The sequence below is a fragment of the Anopheles gambiae genome, chromosome 2, assembly GCF_943734735.2.
Source record: "Anopheles gambiae chromosome 2, idAnoGambNW_F1_1, whole genome shotgun sequence".
NCBI lineage: Eukaryota > Metazoa > Arthropoda > Insecta > Diptera > Culicidae > Anopheles > Anopheles gambiae.
The window spans coordinates 21,096,977-21,120,694 of NC_064601.1; the positions used below are offsets into that span (position 1 = coordinate 21,096,977).

Genomic DNA, 23,718 nt, shown 5'->3' on the forward strand with positions numbered 1-23,718 from the left:
TAAACTGATCTAGATATAAAATTTGGACAGATTTCAGGTAAAATGTATACCACAAAAATACAGTTCAATCGTGAAAAATTCTTTGTTGGTTGCTTCACCATAAGTTAAAAACATTTTTCGCTTTCTTTTTCACATCTCGCAAACTTACTTTCCTCGAAAAACCTAGATACCGTTAAGAATTTAAAATTCGATTGAAATTTGACCAACAGCTTGCACCTCAATCACCCACTGTGCGGAACAAATCAACAAAGCGCGAACGTCAAACAGAAGCCGAATTTTTTCAAACAACAACGGCAAGTCCGCCATTCTGTCTGTTTCATCTTTGTTGCTGTAATTCGTGTTTTGTGTAAAGTGATTTCTGTGCCAAGTTTTGTAGAACGAGACACAAACGACACCAATCTAGCTCGGTACGCCCGCGAGCAGTAGTGTTCGGCATTTTCAAAAAGGGTAGTGTTATTTTCGTACTGTCGCAAAACCACCGTGCGCTTGTGAGGTGAAGCGGTTGTTTTACGCAAAGCATCCAATTTTCGTCTGCCGCCCGGTGGGTAGTGCTGCTGGCCGTTTCGTGAAAAGTGTGTGTGTGTTTCGACCCATCATCCACCGTCAGGGCACGCAAGATGAGCACCGGTGCACCGAAGCTCAGCACCTCGCTGGACGAAAGTCAGCTCAGCCAAGTGAAGGAATGCTTGGCCAGCTTCGCCGAACAAACGTGAGTAAACCATTTACAAAGGCACTGTTTATTACAAGAAGACGAATGTTTCCCTGCCCCTCGCGCAGTAGCCCTTCATTTCGCTCGATTACAATTGATCCTCAACGCGGTCAAGCATTGCATAGTTGGGCGAGACACGTTCCGCTTTGATGTCGTGCTTCGCCAACAGCTGATCGCACCGGGCACAGTGCAGATATTCGCTGACCGGTTCGGAGAAAAACCACGACAAACAGCACAGCGGCCAGCAGAAGAGAAAGCAGGAAGCGACCGTCGACGACCAGGTTGCTCCGGTTGCGTGCGACCGAACGATCGGTACCTGATGTGCGCCACAATCCGGGCAGCAGACGGGTCTGCCTCCCGGGCGCCAGCAGCTGAGCGATGTTTGGTACAGCACCGAGCGCTGTGACTCGAGCGAAACATGCAAGGGTCGTGTACTACGTTTCGGTGGAATAGTTTCTGCACCTTCCGAGCTGTTGCTCTTGCTGGAAGTATCGCTTGACGTTCCTGTTCCAACTCGCTCCCGGTGCAGTAGCTCTTCCGATTCGGAAATGCTTTCAGCAAACGACGCATCGCTGCCTTCTTCCAGCTCCGCCTTTTCTGCCGGCTGCGCTGGATGTGCTTTCGAGCGGTTGGAAGTGGTAACTGCCGTCGGTTTATGATTACCCATCTCCGAATGTTCGTTCCGCAGGTGTGCCAGCAGCTTGGCCGTGTCTTCACGCTGGCAATCGATTATCAATCCGCAGAAGACACACTTTACTCTCAAACTGCTCATCTCTTCCCCTAGCCGACGATAGCATTGACAGGTGTAGTGCGGGACGCCTGTGTAGCTATGTTTTGCTTTTTAAACTGAGCAACTCCTTTTTCGCTCAGTAGGCCGTGCTTGGCGATGGGAATTGTTGTTGAAAATTGGAAAAATCAGTTTCTTTTTTCATTTATTCTGTACATACAATTCAAGCTGGTTACAAAATGTGAGTGATTCGACCTTGTGAATTCAATTAAACAATACAACGGCTGTTCATCACATGTCCGCCACATGCGTAAAATGGTGTAGAAAATAGTCTAATCAGCGGCCAAGAAACTAGAAGAAGGAAAAACATCTGTTGTGCAAAGGAAACGCATTTCTAAAGGCGGCGAACTTCCTGTTTCCTTCTGCTACCTGGAACGGGGACCCAAACACAAAGCCTCAAGGATCCTTTTCCTTCGCCGCACTCGAGGCTTTTCCGTTCCATCTCCGAGAGCGCAGCAGCCCTATCGCCCTGAATCTCGCCCGGCAGCCGGCTGATAGATCGCAGGGCGCATCCGATTACCCACGTGCTAGTTATGCTGCCGGGGTCTCACTCTCTCACACACACAAACACAATCCAATCCGATCCAGCACATGGTTATCTGCTGCTTCACCGTCCTCCGCTTCATTTTCTCCAGCCCAAACCCAAATGTTTTGGGACTGTACCCGCTACGAAGGTATGCGTGTGTGTATGTGTGCGCGCCCTTTTTCCCTTCTCCCTTTGACACGCTCGATCACATCTGTTGCACATTTGAACCGCGTCATTGCACGCGCGCTGCCGTGCGTTTGCAGCGTACAGCCCTTGCGGGGCCCCTAAAAGACACAGCTCTTTCCCGCTGCACATTGAGCACCGTTTTTTTATGCTACGAGAGCATCATCTTTGCCGTCTTCGCATTGGTAAGAGAGAGTAGGAGCGGCATGTTCCCGTCGTGCTCTGTGCATCGTGCAAGCGGAGCAACAACGTGCATAGGTCACCGCACAGCGACGCCACAGGAACGGCGTTTGTTCCTTCCACGGGCGGTGTGTGTGTGTGGTAGTATTGGTGGTAGTGTTTCGTGCGGTAGTTCAGGGAGCGTCATCGAATTTGTCTCGCGCCCGTCTTCTCTCTTCTGGCACACACACGACCGTGCACACACACACGGTTTATCTATCCCGGTCATTCCAATACACGCACGCCATTCAAGACGACGGCGGCGGCAGCGATGCTGGCTCGTGCAAACGTCGTTTGCCCGTTGATTTTAGTATTCACGTGAAATCTCTGAAGTACGGATCGCGAGCGTGCGCGCGTAGTTGCGGGAACACGCGCTCAGTTTTACCCCGTGAACGCAACCCTACCTCCAGTGTGTCGTTGGACCCACGCTTTCGCATCATTTCGGTTCAATGTTCGGGTTGGTTGTGTTTGTAAAATTTCTAACGTATCGGTGCTGATCGGTTGCATTTATTACCGCGTTTTTTCGTTCCTTTCGGTGTGCTATTTTAGTGAAAAAGTATACATTTGTGGTGTTTTTGGTGGCGCTTTTCGGAAGTTCAATAACACACACAGAAAGGCGTTCGATGCGTTTCCGTTCTATGCTAAGTGAACACGGCAAGATGAAAATAACAAACGGTCATTGTTGTGGTCAATCAGGCGGAAATCTGTGTGTGTGCGGGACACGGACCGAATGAATGGGTGTGTTGGTGGTGGAGAAATGGGGGTTGTTGGTGGTTTTTTTGATTGTGAAATTAGATAACTTCCCCTTTTTTATCGTCGCTCCCTTAACTTGTCACTGTGAGAGAGAGAAAAAAAACTATGCTCCATGTGGTGTGTAGCGTAGTGTGCGTTGGACGATAATGTCCATAAATCATGGCCAACGCTGTGGTGTGCGAACACGCTTCTGTTGAATGCTCGCCCCACAGCCTCTTTAGAATCTTCTCCATCAAAGGGGTTTATTGTATTGTGGAGCAAAGGGTGGTCCGATTTCTTGAAAATGAATCAAATCAAAGACAGAACATAGTCCGTCCACAGTGCTTGAAAAATGAACAGCTTGTGTACGGCTGTTTACAAAAATCCCTAGTGTAAATTTAAGAAAGTGTAAAAACTCTCGCTAAAACCCAACGCCCGTCAAGCGCTTATCCAATTGTTGCCCCCTTTTTTGTGATTGCCCATGTGTTGGTGATGGAATTAGTACGTACGGAAAGAGGGTTGGTGGCCAAAGGGGAAGCGCAGCCAGGATGCTGGCGGCCTGCCTGCCTGATTGCTCTCGCGGAACGTCTTTCTTCGGGATGATGAAGAGTGAACAACAATATCTACTTATCTCTCTCTCTCTTTCTCTCACTTTGAAATCACCCCGCGGTCAGCATGCACCGATCATGCGCAGATCGTAGTAACCGTTGGGTGGGAAACCGTTTTCTCGTCCCCCGCAACGTGTCCCATGCATACATGACAGTATGGCCGTGTCTTTTCTTTTTGCTTCCCTCCGGATACGTCACCTCTTCCCCCTGCGGCAGCCTCTCGGCAGATGGACAGTAGTGTAGTGGACACGCGAAACTAATTAAAAAAAGTGTATTCTGGCACAATTATTACGACGCAGAAACAAGGGAAACGTGCTTAGTGTAAGCGTGTAGTGTTCGCTTCTCATTAAACTACCACACAGTGGCGATGTGAGCGATTGAAAAAGTTCAAAATTCATATAAAAATCATGCCTCAGTTTTGGATGAGGCGACCTACAATATGAACGCGTTGAACTGTAAACAAAAACACAGTCACAGTGTTGATTCTTCAATGTGTAGCAAATTTTATCTTTGCTTTCCCAAAACGGAACTGCTTGTTTGTGCAAATATCAAAGGAAAAACAGAGTTTGTGTGTGTGTGTGTGTGTGTTTGTGAAGTTGAGCAAATAAACTGATAAATACATCCTGTGCATTCGGCTATCTTAAGTTGCAGTTTCATCAAATTCGTCTACCCTCGTGGTCGCACAAACGCTAATGGATTAACGGTCCCCTCTTCGGATGTGTTCAGTCGCGTTATTATTCCCCACAAGTGCGTCGTAATTTGCATTCTGCTCTCGTCGTCGTGACGGTCGTGTCCACAAAGATAAAGAAACCTATCTGCAATAATCATCTGTGTCAGTGCGCCTGTATTGCTTATCTTTGGTCGAAGAAAGTGCTTGCTAAGATTGCAGATAAAGTGCCAATCGGCTGCAACTACACAACCTGCTGGTGGTAACGGACGGTGCGGTCTGATCAGATCACGGTCTCGTTCTCGAGCATGCCATGAGCGCGTAGCTAAAACGGGGTTCTGCCAAACAACGGTCGCAAACACACACACACACGCGTGCGGCGTGTTTATTGATGAGTCATCGATGGTTGGTGGTGAGCCGTTGAGAGCGCGGCTAGATTTGTATTTGCTCTTGCAGTAAATCCTATTCCTAAAGGCGAATCCCTTACCCGGTGCTGTACCCTTACCCTTAGCCCCTGCATATGCTGTACCTTTGCCTCCGATTAATCGCCCCATCGGTTTGTGTACGTGCTCGAAACGCATTTAGGACACAGGCACGACACAAAACCAATGCGATGCCGAAGAATAGGGACCATAAACCTTGGAGTTGGTATATATAATGGTGGCCGTGGGGGATGCTGGGGGAGTTTTGGTGCCAGAGTGCGGCGCATCGTGCTTTGTTGGTGGTCAAGGTTTTCCTTTCTATGGTGGAAAATGTGGAACAGTTTGTTGCGTGTGTGTGAGATTGGGGAGATGGTTTGAAGAACACGCCATAACAGATGACCCTCACATGAGGGGGGGAATGGACCATGTCCGGCAGTTTTGGAGCTCGGCGATCGTGCCGATAAGTTCTATTTTTGGTATGATGAGCTAACATTTTTGCACATCCAGACGTTTGGAAGGCAAGGAAGTATCGGGAGGTATTATAAATATTTAAGCGTTTATAATGGGTTGTGTTGTTGGAGTTGCTTGTTAAAAGAACATTGACAGATGCAACAATCTATTCCTATTCGCATGCATCATGCCTCCGGGTACTGCTCGGAGCTAACAACGCTCTAACTCTTTTCTATATTCCAAAGTGAGTCCTCTAAGATCCCTTATACGGTGCAAACGACCTACTGTACCGCACCCTTGGATGCACCGAGTCGTGGCAATTAATTTGCCGTGATTTAATTAGAACCTTCCTGAGAACGTACCAACGAAAACACCAACCCGGGCACGACGACGCGCGCCATTCGACGGATAAATGTACCGTTGCTGCTCGAGCTCAAAGGCACACTTCAACGTGCGATCCTCGTGCGATCTTCCGAACCAAAACCGTGGCGTATTTTCGGTGTGCGGTCCTGTTGGCTTTCCCTTTCGTGTGCCCGCGCCCGCTTACCTGCTACCCCGGTGACAGGAAACTACCTATCCAATGACACCGGCACGACGCCACACACGCATCACAGGCCCTCATCGTGGTGTGCTGCTGTCGTAAGAGTTTCCAGGGAAAAGTGAGAAAAATAAAACGCGAGATGCTTGGAGAGCTTCGGATCTTCAAATTCTCTGCTCCCACCCCCCTCCCCCCCTCTATATATGGAGGATATATATGGCCCACAAGTTGCTGGTGCTCAAGCACGTACTCACCAGCATCACATCAGGAAGAGACGAAAAAAATCACACAACCAATAACCCTCCGCCATCGTCAGCTAGGAAGAGCGAGAATGAGGTTTTGATCGACAGTGTGGGGCAGTTTTTTGAAGAAGAGGAAACAATCTTTTAAAAATAACAACGCCATACGGTGGTGGTGTGCTGCCGGTCGGCGCTTTTGGTACGCCTCCAAGCCGACCGGACCGGAGCGAACAAGAATGGAAGGGGAGAGGAGGCCCTGTCATATCGCCACCATGGTCGTCGTCGTTTGTTCGAGATGTTGCCTCACTTCCTGGGCCTGGCCTGCCTATCCACCAAAAGTGTGATCTATTGTGCGCTCCGAACGATCACCCCACCGGCACGATGTGGGAGTCCATCGACACCGTCCGTGTAGCAACGGATATATCGGCTCCGCTTGCAATGCCGGGAGACGGAAGAGTGTCTATGGGTTGCCTGCCGGAATGCCAATCACAACAAAGTATAAATTATACACACAACTGCTACATTCTGAGATGAAAGCCACCACGTGGGTAACGTCTCGCGTAGATCGTTGTTGATAGTTCCTGAAGAATTTAGATTAAATTGTCTCTAGCGAAGCGTCCCAAAGGAGCGCAACTGGTATCGGAAGAACTTCTCCCCCCGCTCGGGATGCAGTATTTCAAACCTCGCACGTCTCAGGGTTATATTTTCGGAACATTCTCCGGGTGGGAATTGCTTTAGCCTTCGTACACAGCTGCACCTTGGAAATATTGCACACCCGCGCGCGCTACGTTCCATAAAAGTTAATGTAAACACAGCAGCATGCTGATGATGATGATGATCATCTCCCTTCACTCGCTGGAAGCGATATTTATAGCACACCACAGCCCCCCTCCCCAGATCCGTTTCTAAACAAAAGCTGCCGCCTCCGGATCTATTATCAAAACATCAAAAACAAATTATCAGAGCCCAAAGCCGCCGCTGCACCAGAATGTCACTTTTGGGGTTTAGTTTGCCGTAAATCTGAAACCAAGGATTTGTTTTGGAACATCCTGCGTGGATGGATCTTCGCGCTACTTCTCTGTACACTTAAATCAAACTGTTCGTTCTCTCTTCTTTGGAAGAGGGTAGACGTCGTCACAGCTCACATATAGTGGCGATAAATTTGGATGATGCACTTAACATTTCTTTGCCATGTGCGTCGTCCGATCGTCTTCCATTTTCCCATGCAACTTCCACCCTCCAAACTCTGCCAGAATGCATCACGCGTTAGCGTAAAATTCGTAGCCGTTGAAAGATAAAACCTTCTCATCCATCCCAATCGTACGCGTGACGCGCGATCTTCACTCTAGATCACTCCCTTCTGGAATTTAGTGGGATTTGCACCTATCCGATAGTGAGTGTGTGTAGCGCGCGTGTTTGGTTGTTTCAATCTAACTCCTCTCCCGTGTGGAGTGGTCGTGGTGGTACACACGGTGACGACTTCTCAAGGAATCTCGAAGGAAAAGTAGTCCCCCACTCTCCCCATCCCCTGTATGTGCGTACCATTGAATCGAAAAACTCCACATTGAATGAGCTGTTTATTGCATTTTTCCAACGCACACGGTTTTACGGCTAACGCGATCACACAGCGATCTGTTCTGGTTACGACGCGAGTGTGGAAGTCTGTGCTGCGTGGACGCAAGATATTCGGTGCGAGATGTCTAAAATTAAATCATCACACAACTTCCTCTCCCGATCCTCCCCATGCCGTCAGTGCCGTGCCGGGTGTCTTTGAGTTTTTGGTAGTGCACGACGAGACATCTACCTTCACTGGTGCCGGTTGGTGTGTGTTCGCGCGCATCCACGACCTCACCTAGCATTGCGTAGCTTGCGTGTCGGGGTGTTGGGGTCTTGTACTATCATCCCCGGGTACTCCCCCCGGGGTTCCGATGGTCAGAATATACTACACTTGAAGTTAACGAGATCTTACAGTACCCCTTGCAGTACCGGGCGCGGAGAGGAACCTATGTCTCGTGTAGTCCTAAGTACACGCCACGGCAGTATCCATCGCTAACGTATCTTCCTCTCCATTACAGCAACAGGGGGAACAGTCACCAGCAAAGAACCGTCTTCAAGAAGATCGAGACACACACACACACACACACAGGCATGAAAAACTCTGTCGGTCTCTTTGAAGAAATTCTTGGCACAAACGACACGATCGCTCGAACACGTGTTGCGTAATCTATCATCCCCTGCGCACTCGGCCTGCCTGCTGGACTGCGTGGATCGCTGCACACGTGGCACGCTAATCTCGCGTGCGGATGCAAAATTGAATCGAAGTCACTGGAACACACGCCGGTGGACAGTTTTGTTTGATCAGACAGGCACACACACACACATCCACATGCACCTCACAGTAAGGTGTAGCATTCGATTGAATGCTAATTGTGTTGTTCGGCCGGACTGCTGCGCACCCAATGCCGTACTGCCAGGCCCCCCTCAAGTGTTACACTGCGTCAAGCTTTGCTGCTGCGCCCACTTCTGCGCATCGCGCACCCACGTGGGCCCACATTGAAGTTATTTCCACATTGAATTACGCCTCGCCTCACCTCGCTCGATATTGCTGTGCATTCATTGATCGTAGCGCTCCCCCTTGAAGAGCAACGACGTTTTATTACGGCCAACGTTATGGTCACACAGCGCTCGGATGAAGAGGAAACAAATATGCAAATAGTGTTGGAGCAGTATGTGCTGCGCGCAGTTAAGGAAATTAACAACAAAACAAACACACATACGTCTTTTACACACACTGGTGGTGCATGTGGTGCTAATCGAGTTCACGATAGAGGTGACAAAATTGGCAGTCGACGATCGCCCACGATCCTAATTGGAGTGGTTTTTGTTTTACATCTGCTGAATATTGGAGCATTAAATCAACCCATTAATCGCACACGTTTACCCCCTACCAAGGGCCAACCTACAAAGCACCGGTGCCATAGACACTTCTCGAAGGCGGATACTAACAACCCCCCCACCGGCACCCTGATCTGCTGTGCCAAAGGGAATAAATAGTTCAACACACAAGTATGTTTCAAAGTTCTCACGCCAACGTGTCGCCGTGCCGTGGCGTAGTTTTAAGCAATGCGTCGCGTCACGTTTTCAACTACGGCCAGGGTGTATAAGGGGTTGCGTGTGTGTGTGTGTTTTTTCGGGTGAGGAATTACCGCAAGTCGGTAGATAGGTCAGAGCCACTACTAGGTGTGTAGTGTCTGCCGAAAGGTATCACGGTAGCGACGAGAGTTCCCTTAATACCAAGACACGCCACCACGGCGCGGCAAACCTCGAAGAAGATCGCTCTCGTGCGAATGCTTGTAAACATTTCAACCGGTTTAGTTGTGTTATGTGCCGCTGTTTGTCTGCGCTGGTCAAAGCGAATGTACGATTTTCAATAAATTGCATTTTGTTTACTACAACCGAGATTCGAGACAGAGCAAATGCCCGGCGTGTGGTAGTGGCAGACCTGTCTAGACATTGAGTTGTACTAAAAACGGCGACAAGCCAATGCGTCTAGCGTCTGGCAGAGCATTCCAATTAGATTCTTATTGGATATCAATTTTATTGAATATTTAAGCACATTTTTTGCCGTTTATCGCGATTTTTAATGTGTTTCGTGTTAAATTGCATCCAAACTTAATCAATGATTGCACATCATACATATCGCGAGCAGGGTAATTTGTGTAATGCCGATATTTTGGGCCATATTTCGTTTTGGCAGTCGCCGGCAAAGTTGTTCAATTTGCTCGCACTGCATCACACTACTACCAGCAGCAGCAGCAGCAGCAACGTAACGGCTACTATTTTCGGACCATTGAAATGCCATAACCTTCAACGGGTCGGCATCGACCGATCGCCCGAAAGGCCACCGCCAAAGCAACAACAACAACAACAGCAAGCCCCGGAGCGCAGCAGCAAATCTGACTAATTGAATTCGGGATCAATAACTTCTCCATTTGGCGCGTGTGACTCGTGCAAGGTCGAATGGGAGGCGCGGAAGCAGCATTTAATCTGAATGTTGGATTACGGGCGAACCATTGGTACGACGCGGATTAGTTCCCGTTGGACACACACAGCGACACAGGGACAAATCTTTCGGCATTAAAAGCTAAATACGAATGTTTACGAATGTTAACCTCTCAAGCTTTCAAAGGGGATACATGAAAACACACCCATAGTGGAGCCAACATCGTAACCGACTGCTGGCTCGTCGGCCAGTCGGGTTGCCATGGCTTTGGTGCAACCTGTAAACAAATTCCACCGCACCGCCCGCACAGCGAGTGCGCTCATGGTGCGCGCGGACATCCTTCGACGGGACGGGGTCTGTAGGCTCTTCGTGCCAGTTAGTGTTCCTGCTGGCGACGACGAAGACCACAAAAACATACAGGTAACTCACCCGCTGCTATGATGACAGGGGCTCTCGGTGTGCCGCATTGAGATCCTTTGCGTACACCGTTTGTGACCCAGTTCTAACGCTTCCCGAACGGTATCGCCTGCTAGTCAACGGTACGACGGCGTGCTGGTTGGTGACTGTGTTGTACAACACAACCCCGAAGCAGCTTGATTTCTAACTCAAACTTCTTGTTATTTGTCTTGGCGTTTGAAGTTTTTTGCCGTGCGGTGGCATCAAGCAGAAGAGGAAACAGCGGGACAGCAGTATAGTGTAGTAGGTAGTACCAGTACCAGTCGTTGCAGTCGCTCGGGTTGAGTATGCCCCCGGCGGGGTCCAATGTTCAATCGACGCACCGAGAGCCAATGTACGCTTGGTGCAAACATTGAAACCCGAAAATAAACGACGGAATGGCGGTGGCGGCGTAGCTGTGGCGAGAACAGTACGGCCCCCTCCCCCCGAACAACACACAACAAAGGCGAAGGTAAAGCGTGTGAGTTTGAGACGGGAAATGATTCAATGTGTTTTCCACTGTGAAGGATTTTGTTTTTTCTTTTTCTGTGGCAACAAAGCAAAAAATTCGGTATAATTTCCAACGCTAAAAGTCGTTCATGAATGTATTAAAACAAAGCAACCTATGTGGTTTTGAGCGAATGTACGTGGTGTGGTGTGGGCCTGTAGGATGGGGTGTTATGGTTACCACTACCAAGGAGAACCGCTCCACTACGTCATCCACAAGAGTCGAGTTTGATTCCGTCGGAAAAAAAACACTAAAAACCATCCCTCCCGGTGAGTGTATGGGTCCAGTTCCTTCGCTCCTTTTCCCTTCAACGCCGGAAGCATTAGAAGGTCAGAAAATATGGATTGATTGCGCCGCACAAATGGATGCCTGGTGAGAACACACCAGGGGGGGCAGCAGCGCGTCTAGCAGAGTTCGTTGTGTTGAAAGATGCAACTGTGTTAAATCCATCATTATTATTCGCTGTTGTTGATTTTGGTGCTGCTATTTCCTCCGGCGGGAGTGAGTTAAAGTGCAGCAGCAGTAGTTACGGATTGTGTTTCGGTCCTGCAGCTAATTGATCGACACGTGTGTAATGTAAACACATTAAAGTTTTGGTAGGGATTTTCCTTTTGGCCTAATTTTTCTTTAGCAGCACTATCTCCGTACACCCGTTTGGTGGAAAACTCCCTGATACACGTCATACGTGCCCGCCGCGTAACATGTGTCTTTTGCCGTATTTCAACACGTGCAGAATATGTGCTCATTTTCGGTTCATTACTGACTAGCAACTGTAGTAGGCCTTGAATATCTCACTCTATCTCTCTCTGCCTCATTGTGTACTGGTCGCCGCTTCTGGCTTAGTTAAACATTTCGATGTTATTATAGTCCTGCGTGGTGCAACACCGAACAATGTTTTTTACGCGTTCCAAACACGCGGTTGCTTGTTGAGCCGTTGTCCCGGGGTAAAATGTGATGATGTTCGATGAAATCATCCATCGAGAGAAAAAGGGATGAGTGAAGGCAGGGATGGCGCTCTGATTTGTTGATTTGCGGTTCTGGTGCTGTTTTGATCTGTGCTGCTGCTGCTTTATTATACATGCATGCAAAACATGGTCACGATGACGACGACGGCGCAAGGGGCTGAGTTCGGTTGAGACAGAGCAGCAATTCACATCTCAGAAGGCGGTGGGAACATTGTGATGGTACAGAGGAGGAGGTTCTTTGGGTAGTGATCGCGAACAACAAACCGCGCGCGACTCTGGTTCACCGACTTGCTCCGACATATGGACGTTTGCACTTGGGGTGTGGGTTTCATCGTGTTCCTTGCACTGTCTAGAGACAAATTCTTTTTTTTTTTTGTATAATTTTGTATAATATTGCTTCATTTTATTAATGAAAGAGCGACGGGAGCTATATTGCTTTCCTACGGTGTTGTTTTTGGTTTTAATAGTTGTTTTGCGAGATCAACTGTATTTGGTTTTATTTTGCTGCCGTGTGTTTGCATTTCATTTCCGGCGCTGATGACAGCTGATCTGCAGGAAATAAACGATCGAGTTAGACGATCATCCGTCGGACTAGCTTGGATATTGGATTGAAATGTTTGTAAATCCACTGCATCCTGTCGTCAAATGTGATGAAAACGGTTTCTTTTGTATTTTTTTTCGAAAAAGAATTTCGTTAATGTTGGTAAAGTAAGAAATATGTTATTTTTCCTCAAAACTGTGTCTGCTCATTATTAAACGTCTATTAATTATCTAATCTCTATCAAACGTTACGAATGTATGTCGAGTTTCCTCTACAAGAAAAGCTATGATTTGTAGTGTCCGATGTCCACCCCTCACCACCCTTACACTGTTCGTTAATTAGATATTTATCATTAGGAAAAATAAATACCACCATCAACCCCCCCACGCGTCTCATTAAAAGTTGATGAGCGGTCGTCCACGTGCTACGTTAAGAAAATAATCGCCCACCAAGGTATCTCCACCACCAGGCGCCTCCACCACAAAACGCCCCAAGCGGGCGCACCCCATAATACGAAATGCGATCAGTGCGATCGCGTCACATCCGCATAGCGCGGTTCGGTTTAATTTCATTGAAAAACACACGTGCCATACATATGCTGATTTTTTAACGGTCTATTCTATTTATAGTTTCGTATAGTGTGTTGTTCTGCGTGTAACTGAAAAGTGTAAGGCGTGTGTGTATGTATGAGTGTGTGTGTAATATTGCAGTTCGCGCGGAATGAACAGCCAGCTTTGAAAACGATGAACGATGACTTCCACCGGTGCAGCAGTTAACACGTTTCCCAGGTACCACGGCACACGCACTGCCGCCGGATGGTGCCGAAAATGATCGTTAAAAACGGTTCGGTTTAGAAAGGGGAAGGCAACGACGTGTGGTCTGCTTCGCGGCTGCTAGCCGCTCCGCTGGGCCTGGTGTTGTGTGTGTTCGTGCAGCATTGTGTTTAGGTGAACAGCTCCGCAGGTGCATTACAGACACTGTTATTGCACGGCTTGGCTTGCCGATGCTGTTGTGTGTGCCTGTGATTGGTTTAGAAGATCTGCAGGGAGCAGAGAAAGCCGGAGCTTCCGGAAAAGCAAATTCAAACTTGTGTTTAGAGGTGCCCACTTCCCGAAGGGGTATCATTTTTTATGTGCCAAAGAAAAGTGTCCAGAAACCAAAGCGCGCGAGCACAAGCAGGTGCCCAACGGTGGGAGGAAGAGTAAAACGAAAACAAACCCCCCGAGTGTGATAGAGTGATAGAGCAGCGCGATGTCTGGAATATTCAAATACACGCCCAACCGGACGGCAGCTTCCACGCCGAACCGACGATCAGCGTTCGGCACTGGATTCGGGTAAGAGAAGGTGGCGGGGAGTGTGATCATCATCGCCGAACGAAGCCAGTTATGATGACGGACGGGGCAGCATGGCTGGAAATTGACCTAAAACTAGCGAATGTGAATGGTTTTGGGTAGTCGATGGGGGGAAATCTTTCAGTTGCATTAGCTCTTAAAATTCTTCCCTTTTTATGTGGCGCACATGTGGATCTTTGCCACCATACCACTTAAGATAACGGAAAAGGGCCTAAGCGCTAAAGCTTCGTACGAAAAACGCTCGTACGCACCAAAACAGAACCAAAAATTGCTCAACCAAAAACCTAAAACACCGGCTCCGATAAGCGTGTTAAGTAGACGAATGAATGAATGCAGTGGTTCTGCCGAGCAGGTCCCAAGCATTATTGCGGAATCTTTGCAGCACTCATGTTCTTAAGGCACGCACTTTTACTATCGTTTAATGGGAGAAGCGTGTTTAGGAAATAGGAACACTTCCCAAACTAATGCTAAATGTATGAGGGTCACTAAAGCCGAAGTCGAGCAGTTAAGTGAGGGCTCAGGGTTCAGGGAACGACTAGCATCACTTAGCTTAGCACGTTTATTGGGCATATGTTTGTGTGTTTCCCTTGGCATTAATAGCGAAATGGAATTAGTTCTAATCAAATGTAAATATTGCCCTACGTACTGAAGCAAGAACAATGCGACCTTTGAGCGATTATTGATCGCAAAAGCCGTGATAGAGGAGAATAGAAACATCAAAGTTGAAATTACTTTTGATTGTTTTTAAGGAACGATTAAATTGGCTCCTTTAAATTTCAGTAACACAACTCTATCATAGCTCTATCATAGCTCTACGAATGCTACCGCTAACGCGAACCATTCGTGCCGCTGGACGCCACGTGTCCCATCCAAAGTTCGTAAAGGCTCCTAATTGACTCAATTGGCCGTGCTTTATGTGGTGCAGTTGTGTGCTGATGAAATCATATTGTCAAATGATAAACGATCGTGTACGGCGTACCCCGATTTCTGTAGAAAAAAAGAGAGAACGAGGAAGAGGCAACAGAGAGCAATGCATCATCAAAATGGCACAGTCAACGCTGTAAGATTTGCCGGCTCGGTTTCTCCCATCAATGCGCCAACTTCAATGATCGTGGACGGTAATGATTAGTATATCAAACATCCGGCCCAGCCTGTCCTTCTGAGCCGACGACATTGAAAAGTGCAACGGCCGGGACTGCCTGCTCTAATGATGCATCCTAATGAATACGGCCATGCGTGACAGACAGGGAAGTTTGCGGTATACAATTAGCGCCTCACTTTTGGCTCAATTCAAACCAGCTAGAGAGGATAGGAAATGGTAGTTGTATGTGAGAGTGATGATAAAAATGTTCCTATTGCTCTGTGCTGGTAATCTTAATTAGGTTCAAGAGTATAGCACACAACGGCCGCGTCAGCAGCAGCATCATCATCATCAACTCTCAAACACACACCACACACCCGTCTGGCGGGTCGGCATGTAGGTCATCTGTGTGTTCCGTTTATTGGCCCGGCAGGCAGCAGGCAGTGTTGTTTATCTTAACGCTGGTCCCATTGGCCAGTGGAATGATTATAACCCACAGGAACAAGCACGAACGTACCCCCGGCCCAAGTGTTATAAAGTGATGCAATTTTGTAGTTTAAACACCACCCACCACCCTAGGAGGAGCAGTCTGAGTCAGTCAGTCGGTCGGTCGGTCATCATACGCGAGAGTCACCTTCGGGTGGGCCGTGTGGGTGCGTGATGGAAATGGAATTGGCCAATCAAATGGGGGGGAGAGCACAATCATTATATGTAGCTCCAAATATTTTTAAAGGTAGAAATAGATCGTTTCCGATCCAACACTCCCAATCGTATGCGTTGCCTGCTCCTCGCTATAACACAATCATTTACGGCCGGTTGAAGAGACGAATGATTCTGTGGTAGCATTATAGAAGCATATGTATGTTTGTGCTACACCCACTCAGGCTGTCTGCGGCTGCACTCAATGGATCAAGACGAACGATCGCTAGCATCAATCAGACCATAAAAATGTGGATCTGTTTTTTTTTTGTTTTAATGTTGTTCCACACCGTGGGCAGGAAACAATTGATTTGATACAGGGAGACACCCCGTCTTGACCTGAGAGGGCGTATAAATCTTTTCCAATCGGTGTTACTAACCTCCCCTATACGTACGTGACGACGTGATCGTGTCAAATAGATTGGTTTGGCAGCTCTCCGGTGGGTGTGTTTGTAGGAAGCTGAAAAAGAAGAGATTTATTTAGTAGCACAATCGTTTTTTAATCTTCAGAATAAGCCTAATTTTTCACAGATTTTGGAAAACATTGATTATGACACTACCATTATGCCACCGTCGGTATTAACGTTCTAAATTTATTTTTCCTTTTTTTGTGTTTCTTTCTACTGCAGCAGTCCCGGCGTACACCAGGATGCCACCATGGACAACTCATGTAAGTAGTGTTGATTTCAAAACCTTTGTCAAACCCACTTGATGACAGCTCGTTACGTTCGAATCAAAAAAGTTTGGAATGCACTGTGAACACCGTTTAAGTAGGCAGTGCATTTTTGCTAGCAGTACCACACTGCTGTTTACTATGGAAAAAGTTGCTACACCGAACTCACGGATACTACCAGCATGGCAGGGGCCAAACGAAAATTGGACTGGATCTCTAGTGAATGCACGCCTTTGCGACAACGAGAAGATAAATCGAACCTCGCTTCAGACAATGTTAACCGACATCAACTGATTGGTGTGTTTCTGTTTGCAGTTTACAATGGTTTTGGATGCGACGGCATCTTCGTCCAGTGAAGCAATATTCACCCCCTTTCGTTCAATGTGTACTTGATTGGGTAGCACTGTAATGCGTAACGTTTTTTTTTCTCTCTCGCTCTTCATTCAACAGATGCGATGGGATTCCGTTCGCCCTCGATAAACGCCCTGACCGGTCACGGTTCGCCGGTTCAGGTGCGCTCGCTGCGCGACAACGAGGAGGAAATTTCCACCCTGCGCAAGGAAAACTTCAATCTGAAGCTACGCATTTACTTCCTCGAGCAGAAGGCGGGCATCTGCACCGACAATGACACGCCCGGCGGACTGGGTGTAACCTCATCGTCCGCGTCCAACACGTCGTGCGATGGGAACTATCTGAAACAGAACATCGATCTTAAGGTATGTTCGCGGGATGCCATTTTCCATGCATGAGTGATTGTTGTAACGCACCATTAACCTTTTCGGGTTTTTTTTTTTATTTTTCGCAGGTCGAGGTAGAATCGTTACGGCAGGATCTGCAAAGCAAGCATGATCTGCTGTGCCAGGCCGTCAAGGCGATGGAAGTGCTGGAGGAAAGCCACAAGAAGGCGGAGGAACGGCACCGCGAGCTGGTGAACGATCTGAACCATCGCATCGAGAACCATCAGGCCGAGATTCGGTCGCTGGAGCTGATGGCGGGCGAGCTGCAGAAGCAGCACCGTGAGCTGCAGCTGTCCACCAGCTTGCGGGGCGATCCGGAGCTACAGCAGCAGCAGGAGCAGCACGCGGCCGAAGAGGGAAAGGAGGGCATGACGACGCGGGACAATGTCGGCGAAAGCTTGCTCGACTTTCTGGACGCGGTGCAGCAGCACAGCGAGCTGAGCGTGCAGGAGAAGCTGAAGGTGCTGGAGATGGAGAACGCCGTCCGGCAGTGCCAGGAGCGTAACGAGCAGCTCACCCGCCAGGTGGAACAGCTGCAGGCCATCATCGAGGAGAAGGCGAGCAAGATCAGCCAGCTGGAGATGGAGCTGGGCGAGCTGCGGTTCGAGAATGCGGAGCTGCGGGAGGAAAGCGAAAAGCCACAAAGCAACATTGAGGTAAGTCGTGGGGGTCGTCTGAGCTAATGGATTAATTGTTTATTCGTTTCTATACTTCGTTTTTCAATGGTTTGTTGCTTCATGAGTTTGAGTAGTTGGAATTGAAAGAACAATTTAAATAGAGCCTTTCTTACCAACACTTTTCCTAAGGAATCTGCCCGCATCGAACGTTCGTCAAGCTTCTTAGAGAGGCGAAAGGATCGCTCGATCAAGTTCTTGTTCGAACAAGAAGTGGCACAAACTTCAACCTCAATGCATTTAGTGCAGCTCGAACAGCACGATAGTAGCTGTGTTCGGTGTTTTACTGTCGAATCAGTTAGCTCAACAAACGGTCCAGCAGAAGGCCCCGGCGAAAGCGAGCTCAATCTGCCGGACGTTTGCCTTCCGTGTGACGAGCTGCAGAGCTACTGTCCTCCTCCCCGTCCTCCATCGGACGCAGGTAGGAGGACGAAGTTCACGAAATCTGGCACCGCTGCCGCCCCACTGCTCTGCCGTCGCGTCATTAACGAATGGGCAAATCAATACTTTATCATCGAACCACGGCTCGGGCAGGAAGGGGAAGCATCTTCCTGTTGGATGGAAACTGCTCACTCTACTCTGCCACACCAGTGGCCCCACATTGTACAGTGGTGTCTGCAGAAGCTGAACCTTTCCAGCAGTTTAGTTCGGTCGGAGCTGTGAAGCGATGCAATCAATTTCTATGCCTAAATTTAAAGTCTAAATTGGCAATTGGAATGCGATTTTCTGAATAGGATTTTGAAATATAAGACAATGTTTACCGAATTTGCACCATTTTCTACCATTTTTATCATTTTTTTTTGTCTGTTTTTTGTGTTTCTTCCACAGATTGATCGACTTAAGAAGCAAAACTTTGATATTCGGGCCGAGCTGGCGGAGAAGCTGTGCGTGCTCGACGACACCGAGACGAAGCTAAAGGAGAAAACGCTCGAGTGCACCAAGACCTGCAAAATGGTGGAAAAGTTGATCAAAACCATCACCGAGCAGGACAAGGAGCTGGAGAAGCTGAAGCGAAACTCGGTAAGACACAAGCGAGCGAGCGCGTGTGACGTTAATCCATTTATTTATTCCGTCATGTTCTATTTATGTTGATCTTTCCGTTCATTTCCTTCCTTTTTTGTGTTTTTGTTTTTTTTTTTTACTACAAAATGACGGGATAAAAACATGAAAAAAGCCGATAGAAGCGAACGCCGGTGGTCGCGAGCCGCCGATCCGAAAGGTATTTTCTCTTTAAACGCTTTTGGACCGTTTTTTTCTAGCTCTGCAGCAGCACGCACCCATTAATTTTTATTGCGCTCGCACCAACAAAGAAGAAAGCGGGAAGGGACAGAACGTTCTTTAATATGTAGCTCTCTTTTGTACATTAATTGCATTGCATTTTTAAACAGTCGGCAAGCGTTCGCGGTGGAAAGCCTAGTCCAAATCCGGCTAGTCGCCGTTAAATCATCCCTCTCGTGGCATTCAAGAGGATGATGATGGGGCGTTTTAACACCGGTGTCCCGACGAGATTTACATATACATGCTCCTTCTTTTATTAACGATTTTAGCCAAACGTGCTGAAGTTGTTTGACAAAATGCGTTTAATATATTAATTGACTGTGAGTAATATTTATTAGAAGCAAACTTTGTGTGTCGGTGATGGAGCTGAATCCGGGCCTGGGCGCTTCCGGTGTAAATATTGGATCATGTGATAGTGATTTAACAACCCACAAACACACACACACGTACACGATCACGCGTATGAAGCTTTGCACCATCCATATAAACAGCAGTGTGCTGTGCACGTGTTTTGTTTAATAAAAACAATTTTGTGTTTCATTTTTCACCAACACTGCTTTCCCCATTCTAATTGACTTTTTTTCGTGACGATCCTTTTGCAGAACATTTCACTTCACTCCGAGCACGGCATGAACGGTGGTGCAACGGGCGCCCTGGCTGGTGTGGCCGCGCTGGCTGTGCCCGAAATCGTGGACCAGGACCGCAAACCGGTCAGCCAGGCCGAGTACGACGCGCTGGTGCAGCGGGCGAAGCTGCTGCAGCAGAAGAACGACACGCTGATCCACAAGCTGTGCGGCAACGGTGGGGCGGGCGACCATCGGAACGATCGCAACATCATCATCAAGCAGCTGAACGACGAGCTGATCAAGGCGCGCGAAGAGGCGGAAAAGGCCCAGAAGTGGCGCAAAGAGTACGCGGACCTGTGCGCGATCTCGACGCACCGGCTCGAGGAGCTGGCCGGCTTTCTCGATTCGCTGCTGCGGAACAAGGAGCTGATCGGGTCGCTGTCGACGGACAGCCGGAAGGCAATCCGCAACGCGGTCGATCGCAGCCTGGATTTGTCGCGCAGCCTCAACATGTCGATCTCGGTGACGGGGCTTTCGCTGATCGGCACCAACAACAACAGTCTGGCGCAGCTGAGCTGCCTGTCGGGCTATCTGGATCAGTCGGCCGTCCTGGAGCATGGCGAGCACAGCAGTGCCGGCGACGATGTGGACGACGAGCACGATAAGGAAAACCGCGCGTCGAACGTGAAAGGACAGACCATTCAGACCGGCGGTCATGGTGCGCTGTTTGGGGGGCTGAACCAAACGAAGCAGATGATCGAAACGTTGCGCGCAGAGAACAAAGCATTGCGGGGCGAGCTGATGGAGCAGCAGCAGCTGCAGCAGCAGCAGCATCAACAGCGAACTCGGCGCCGCGAAAGCAAGGAGCGCAAGTCCGTCCCCATCGAGCCGATTTCCGACTCGGAAGCGTGGTCCGAACCGGATCGGGGCGTTTCGCTCGCACGCATCGGGCTCGAGGACAGCTCTTCGGCTTTGCTGCGGCAAAAGAACGGTCCAGCCGGCGGTCCGACGGCGTCACTAAGCTCGCCAACGTCGGGCGCTGCTGCGCTGGAACTGAGCTCCACCTCAGACAACGAACCCGGATTGTTGGCTGCTGCCGGTCTTTCCTCGCAGCGGAAAAGCGCAACCGTGGCTGAAATGAAACAGCTGCAGGAGACGGTCGCATCGCTCAGCAAAGAGCTGCAGGACAAGAACGGAACGCTGCTGACCGTACAGAGCCAGCTGGTCGATCTGGACAGTGAGCTGCAGCGGGAGCGAATCCGGGCCGCCAAAGCGCAAACGGAAGCGACCGAAACGCGCCAACTGTCCGAACGGTGGGAACGGGACGCCGCGGTGCACAGGGAACAGGCTGAACAGGCCGCCCAACGGCTGGCGGCGCTCGAGGGCGACATTCGGCAGCGCGATGCGCTGATCGAGAAGCTGCGCAAGGAGCGCGAACAGGCGGCGGTCGATCTGCGCGTGGCCATGATGAAGCTGGAAACGATGCAGTCCGAGTACGGCGAGCTGCAGCAGCGGCACCGGCGCGAACTGGACGCCATGCTGGCGAAGGAGCAGCAGCAGCTGGAGGAGCTGCGCCAGAGCCTCACCGAATCATTCCGCAACGAGCTGCAGCTGAAGCAGCAATCGTTCGACACGGCCCTGGCCCAGAACTACATCTCCAAAAACATCCACCAGGAGAAGGTGCGCGAGCTGAACGAGCTGCACTACCGGCTGGAGGATGCGCACAACGACCTGTCCGCGATGGCCGAGGCGGAGGAGCAGCTGCGCCGCCAGCTGGCCGACTGCGAGCGCAGCGCGGCGGCGATGAAGAAGAGCCTCGACGAGGCGACGCTGCAAGCGTCCAAGGCAGCGATCGAGCGGACGAAGGCGCTGAACGAGAAGCGCCAGCTCGAGACCGAGCTCGGCTTCGCGCACGACGAGCTGGAGCAGCTGAAGGTGGAGAAGAACGCACTGAACGAGCAGCTGCAGACCATCATTCGGACGCAGCAGCAGCAGCAGCATCCACGCAGTCCACGTGGTTCCGGCGGCGGCAACCAATCAGCGTCCGGAACGGACGAAGAAATTACGCCCGGTGTACGGCGACAGCTCGAGAACTCATCGCCCGATCTCGGCATCGAGAGTGATCCCGGCCGGCTCTCGAACGTGGAGCTCAAGTTTGCGACCTCGCCGCAGCAGCGTCCCCTTCTCAAAACGCTGGAACTGACGAAATCCATGTCCAACTTGCTATTGAATCCGAACCAGGAAGGTAAGTGTTGTTTGTCGCCTATCTTCGACCCATTTCCGTTCCTCCGTCGTACCTCGCAGAAAACTAATTATTTTCGTCATTATTTTCGCTTCAGTCAAACCGGAGAGCAGTGGAGAATCGTCCAAGGGGGCGGCTGGCGGCGAACAGCAGGAAGGTGGTGGGGTCGATAAGACGACGGTGATCCATCACGACTGTGCCAAGATCGAGGTCGACTACAGGGATCTGATGCATCGGTACAACAAAACGCGCCACTATCTGGCCGTTGCGTACGACAAAATCAAATCCTCCAACAAGGTGAAGAAGCAGCTGGAGATTGAGGTGAAGCAGCAGATCCACAAGACGAACGTCGTGCTGAAGACGGTGCAGCGCAATCTGGATTCGGGCAACGATGGCGCTGGTGAGCATTGAGCTTTGAGTAGAGAGGCAGGCAGGCAGGCAGGCAGGGCCACAACAAACACCAATGCAACGGTTTTTTTTTTTTTTGTAACAAACAGTGGGAGTGTTTTCATTTAATTTTGTATATATATGTGAGTGTGTATAATGTCAGAAAGAGAGCAATGAGTGCGCGAGGTGAAAGCAAAAAACCACAATGGTGTATACACTGACAACACATCAGAGTAGGCGGACTGAACACAGCCGGGAGAGGGAAAAAGCTCATTCCAGATTCCATTTCCGTTGCGATTCAGTCTAATCGGGTGTGTGTTAGACCGTTGTATACATTTTTAAACCGCTGTGTAAAAGGGAACCCCCTCCAAGGACTGTTTAAAGGAAAGTGTTTGAATTTGCAGACAATTGTGTACATATATATATATGAGGACAGAGGTGTGCGAGGTAAAAGGCTGTAGCGAGGGCGTGTGTGAAAGATCAGTTGAAAAATAGGAAAGAAAAAAGGATTTATTGCGGTTTAGGAGGAGCTTCGATTGTCAGAGAATTGCGTCAGCAGCAGCAGCAGCAAGAGCGACGAGCGTGTTTGTAACGTACTGTAAAACGTGTTTGGGAGAATGTGAACCTGCTGGAATGTGAGACTAACTTATTTGCGTACTGTTATTTGATAATGTGTGTATTTGTGAGGACGACGACATGATTGGTCCGATCTGTAAATCGAGACACGGTATTAGACAAAAAAGGAGGACAAGAAGGCGGAGGTGACAAAATAAATCCAATAATATTGTTTGATAATAGAAGCTGAGTACCTACCGTTGTTTGTTGTCAACGCCTACTGTCGGTAGAAGAATAATCTTGTACTGAAGGTACTGAACAGACTGAGCGATGTGCTTTTTGGAGCGAACCCACGACTCCCGATTCCGTCTCCGGCAAAATCCGAACCACTAATTCCGCCCGGAGTCGTTCGGAGTCTTCCGGAGTCTTTCAGAGTCGTCCGAAGTCACCCAGGCTGGTTCGGAGTCGGAGTAGACCGGAGTCGTCCGGAATCGTTCTGAGCCGTCTGGAGTCGCCCGGCATCGTTTGAAGTCGTCTAGAGTCGGAGTCGACCGGAATCGGAGTCATTTGCAGTTGTTAGGCGGCGATCGGAATCGACAGGAGCCGTCCGGTACAATGTGCTTGTGACCAGGCATTACATTTTGTTGTATTTTTTTGTCTTTTACTTTGTGCGTGAACTTCATTGTCTCGAAAGTCAACTCCGGCTGACTTCGGAAGTCTGCGACTCCAACCGATTCCGGACGACTCCGAATGACTCCGACTTCGGACGACTGCAGAAGCCTTCCGGACGTCTCTGGACGACTTCGAACTAACTCCTGAAGACTCCGGATAACTCCTACTCCCAACGACTCCGGATAATGCAGGGCGGATCTATCTTCTGGAGACGATTCCCAAAAAATCGAGATCGGATCGGAGCCGACTCCGGATTTTTGTCAACTTTAC

The 23,718-nt window shown here is 49.3% G+C and overlaps 2 protein-coding genes across 14 annotated transcripts; one reads left to right on the top strand and one right to left on the bottom strand.

Moving 5' to 3' along the window:
* Nucleotides 1–268: 268 nt before the first annotated feature.
* LOC1273526 (centrosomin) lies at nt 269–23,021 on the top strand. Of its 13 annotated transcripts, none has more exons than XM_061642850.1 (9): nt 269–709; nt 13,162–13,866; nt 16,294–16,334; nt 16,788–17,053; nt 17,143–17,730; nt 18,577–18,768; nt 18,923–18,967; nt 19,629–21,837; nt 21,932–23,021. In XM_061642850.1, exons 2-9 carry the CDS (start codon nt 13,784–13,786, stop codon nt 22,243–22,245), a joined length of 3,738 nt encoding a protein of 1,245 aa, XP_061498834.1. In that variant the 5' UTR covers nt 269–709; nt 13,162–13,783; the 3' UTR covers nt 22,246–23,021. The 13 variants fall into 13 exon arrangements, with proteins under 13 accessions (XP_061498834.1, XP_061498829.1, XP_061498830.1 ...); XM_061642851.1 differs by lacking the exon at nt 269–709 and adding an exon at nt 2,692–2,959; XM_061642847.1 differs by lacking the exon at nt 269–709 and adding an exon at nt 3,817–4,133.
* Nucleotides 715–1,772, bottom strand: LOC5667505 (uncharacterized). The gene has a single exon (XM_001688337.3). The coding sequence runs from the start codon at nt 1,479–1,481 to the stop codon at nt 798–800; it is 684 nt and encodes a 227-aa protein (XP_001688389.3). The 5' UTR covers nt 1,482–1,772; the 3' UTR covers nt 715–797.
* Nucleotides 23,022–23,718: the final 697 nt, after the last annotated feature.

Bases quoted from the DNA above. Each gene is read 5' to 3' on its own strand.
- LOC1273526 (XM_061642845.1), top strand. From the start codon at position 618: ATGAGCACCGGTGCACCGAAGCTCAGCACCTCGCTGGACGAAAGTCAG. The intron at 16,335-16,787 runs GTAAGTAGTGTT...TTCATTCAACAG, and splicing joins TGCCACCATGGACAACTCAT to ATGCGATGGGATTCCGTTCG. The intron at 17,054-17,142 runs GTATGTTCGCGG...TATTTTTCGCAG, and splicing joins AACAGAACATCGATCTTAAG to GTCGAGGTAGAATCGTTACG.
- LOC5667505 (XM_001688337.3), bottom strand. From the start codon at position 1,481: ATGAGCAGTTTGAGAGTAAAGTGTGTCTTCTGCGGATTGATAATCGAT.